At 41.5% G+C, this 4,059-nt stretch overlaps 1 protein-coding gene across 1 annotated transcript; it reads right to left on the reverse strand.

Annotated features, from left to right (window-relative positions):
* Positions 1–221: 221 nt before the first annotated feature.
* LOC141620143 (F-box/LRR-repeat protein At3g59200-like) lies at positions 222–1,247 on the reverse strand. Its single transcript, XM_074437088.1, has one exon. The coding sequence runs from the start codon at positions 1,245–1,247 to the stop codon at positions 222–224; it is 1,026 nt and encodes a 341-aa protein (XP_074293189.1).
* Positions 1,248–4,059: the final 2,812 nt, after the last annotated feature.

Raw genomic sequence — 4,059 nt, forward strand, 5'->3', positions numbered from 1 at the left:
CCTTTGCATTTTTATCTACCTATCTCGTTGCCAGTGTTGTGCAACAGTTCATCATACTGTTGCATAGACTTGCTGTACCGTTTGTGAACTTACAATCCATTAAGTTTCTCAAACTCGTACCTAATAGATTTTACTTGTGTTAGTCATTAACCAAGTAAACGAGAAATTTTTTAAAAGGTACACCTAATTCACCCCCTCCCCCTCTTAGGTGTTTATCGTTCTTAACTCTTCACTATTAACTCCAAATGTAGTAAATGAGGGCTTGAAATATCAATGCACCGCAATCGATCACATCTATCCAACTCTAAACTTTCTATGGCTGGAAGGTTTTCAAGAAGCGAATGCAATTCCAAGTCGTTTAGAGGAGCAGAAATTGCTTTCAACTTTTTCATGTTTCCGCAACCAATAAATTTGATTTTATAATCTCCTTTCTTGTTAACGGAATCACCATACTCACAAATGAACTCTAAGAGACTAGCAGCTTGAATCGATATTGGCAATGAGCCATGTTCATATTGTATGATTACCACCGTCTTCTTGAGTTTAGCGTTATTCAAGATTTCAAGCTTGTTTAAACCATAACAAGAATCGAAATTAAAATCCTCAAGATTAGGGCAGCTAGAGAGTAAGCTTTCCATTGCTTTTTCATTGATACAGACCGATGAAAGGCTTAAATAGCATAGTGAAGGCAGGTGTATATCGCTCAAACAGGATTCCTTAATTCCACAATTTCTCAACTTTAACTTGGTCATCCAATTGGACCCAAACACAATCTTCGGTAAAATATACCTAGGCAATTTCTGGGGTAGATATTCCAATTCGTACTCAAACTTACGCGAGGGTAAATATTCCAATTCGAACTCAAACATTCTAAGTTTAAACCCAAAAGCGCCATCAACCCAATTATCGACACGAGGTTTAAACTCAGGCTCAAAATTAGGTACATAAAGTTTAACCTTTTCAAGAATCACAAGTGACTCAAAAGCTAGATCGATAAAGTCGTAGAACAACCTTCTTTTACGAATGATGGCCGTTTTCGGCTGCCTATAAGCATATAAAAATGGAACATTACAGCATCTCAAATCTAAACTCGACACTTGAGTCCAAAGAGCACGCCAAGAGGTCGCTAAGATGCTCATTCGAACCGCTTCCTGTGTTGGTAGAAATGAAAGTATGTGTGCCGTAATGGGTTCTGGTAAATTAGATATTTTATCAAACCCTTGTTCTAAACGAACCTTCTTATTCATTATGATTATAATGGTGATTTTGGTTCACAATTTTCGGGTTAATTTGCAGACACAAGAACTGAGTCATTGAGAAACAAGCAAATATTGTACATATACTCCTTACATACGAATTGCAGTAAATAACGCAGTTAAAGGAGGAAGTGATTTACCTAAAAAATAGAGGAAGATTCTAAGGGATACGCGGATACGCCAGATCCAAATACCTAAACTGATTTGTATCAATTCGTTAATCTATCTATAGAACAAAAAAGTTCCCTCTAGGGTTTTCTCTTGGGAGGGTGTGCGCCCCTAGGTTTTCCTAGGTTTCAACCCTACCTTTTTGTAGGGTTTTTTGACATTCTTTTCATCGTTTTCTTCATGTTTTTCACCTATAAACAATTTTTCTGTCAGTTTTTTCTTGTTTTCTGTTCCCATATCATGGCGTCGCATGAATTAATACAAGATATTAATCTGAATCTCCCATATGAGGGCACGGAGATTGGAGCACCAGTAGAGGTTGAATGGGCTGCTGAGGGAGAGGAGGATCTGACAACTGCGCGCCTATGTGTAGTTGGTCGATTATGGACGGACCGTCATATTAATCTGAAGGCGTTGATCGACACAATGCCGGCATCTTGGAAAACGAAGGACAAGGTGATAGGTGAGGTGGTGGACAAACAGAGGAAGATTTTCAATTTCAAGTTCAGTAATGAGGCGGATAAGACCCGAGTTCTAGCAGAACAGCCGTGGCACTTTGATAGGCACTTGCTAATTCTATCTGATCTTTAAGACGAAGCCATCCCGACAGAGGTACCTCTCTTTTTCTCTCCTATGTGGGTTAGGGTCTACAACCTACCCATTTTAGGGCGACAAAATTTGGAGAATGCAGTGAACATAGGGAATGCTATAGGGACTTTCGTAGAGGTCGACAACTCGGTTAATCCTTCCATTAATATCCATGAGAATTAGGGTTGTCCTTGATGTCCGTAAAGCGCTAATCGATTCTATTATTATGAAAATGAAGGGGGAGGGGGGGGGGGGACAATGGAAAGTCAGACTAAGCTATGAAAATCTCCCTTTATTTTGTTTTGTATGCGGACGAGTGGGTCATAGTGAGAAGGACTGTGGGGAAAGTCAGGGGCCTGCTGGGGAGGGGAGGAGGTATGGATAATGGCTGAAAGCTGCACCTTGGAGAGTGGTTAACAAAGTGGAGAAGGGTAAGGGAAGTCCTAGCAAGAGTGGGAGAAAACTCGATTTCACGCACATCGATGTAGATGGAGAGAGGAGGTTCTGTCCTCACTTTTATCAGAGGACGAGGTCAAGCTGGTGCTCGAAATACCATTGAGTAAAAGGATGCCGGCTGATCTTTTGTTCTGGTGGCCATTGAGAAATGGTGAGTATTCTGTAAAGTCGGGGTATTGGCTAGGGATGGGTCTGAGTTCACATGATAATATCCAACCTGATACGGGAGCAGGGGACGGTTTATGGCGAGGGATATAGGGGTTGAAGGTGCCTCCAAAGCTCATTCACTTCATATGGAGGGCGTGCACAGGAATGCTTGCGGTAAAATCGAATCTATTTCGACGACATTGCTGTGATAGGGCGCTGTGTGACTTGTGTGAGGTGGAAGCAGAAACGGAAGTTCATGCTCTGTTCAGGTGTCAGTGGACAAGGAGTTTCTAGGCTGATAGCGGTTTTGATGAGATCATGGAGGATGCTCCTGCTTCGTCATTCTCAGAGTGGGTAATGTGGGCTATGCAAAGGATGGTGGGAGAGGAGAAGGGTAGGTTCTTAGCTTTGATATGGGCCTTGTGGACGATCAGAAACACACGACTTTTTTAGGAAGAGCCGTGCAACCCAAAGGTGGTGATCATGGTTTTACGAGGCTGGTTGCTGACTACCAAGGATATGCGGCTGCGGGGTTGGTAAGGGAGAGCAATGGGGAATGGGAAGATACAGGAACGAACGCGTGGAAGCCACCAGAACAGGGGACAATAAAAATCAACTCTGATGCAGCGTTTTTATGGGATACGGATGTGGGCCTTGGCGTGGTGGGGAGAAATTCGAGAGGTGAGGTCGTAGTGGTAGCAAGCAAACGATGTCGAGCAAGATGGCCTGTGGAGACGGCTGAAGCAAAGGCCATGATGTTCGGTTTGGAAGTGGCGAAGAGTTTAGGGATAAACAACATTTCTCTGGAGTTTGATTCTTTGATCGTTGTCAGGGCTGTTCAGAAAGCTGCAGATATGCGCCATGGCTTTGGTATGTGTGTTAGGGATGTTTGTGAGAACATAAAAAACTTTGTTTGTAGAGGCATTTCTCATGTAAAACGTGAGGGAAATACGGTTGCGCACCTAGCTGCTAGACTTTGTTCGGCTATGGGTGAGGAACTGTTTAGTGTAAATGATTTTCCGCATTCCGTCCTTAGTTTGGCGGAGTTGGATTTAATATAATTGATGCCCACGTTTTCCAGCAAAAAAAAATTCGTTAATCTATGTATAAATAATATAAAAAGGCTAACTTGAAGTGCCACGTGTCACGATTCCTTATAATAAAATACCAAATAAAAAGCTTCTAATGCTTCCCTAGACTAAAACACCGTAAATACAAATTAGTAACACGTTTAAAATCCTCATACAGCCCCAACTTTCCAGTTGACCCCTACTCTTCATCTTCCCTCATAACTTCAATTCCATTTAATTTTATCCCACTTCATCTTCTTCATATTAAATTAACTTACGTTTTATATTGATTACGAAGTGTTGGACTTTTAGTCCTTATTAATTGTTTTGATAATGACAGTAATGATTTGTATGTGGACTTAATAATATAAACA

Source organism: Silene latifolia, chromosome X, assembly GCF_048544455.1.
Source record: "Silene latifolia isolate original U9 population chromosome X, ASM4854445v1, whole genome shotgun sequence".
NCBI lineage: Eukaryota > Viridiplantae > Streptophyta > Magnoliopsida > Caryophyllales > Caryophyllaceae > Silene > Silene latifolia.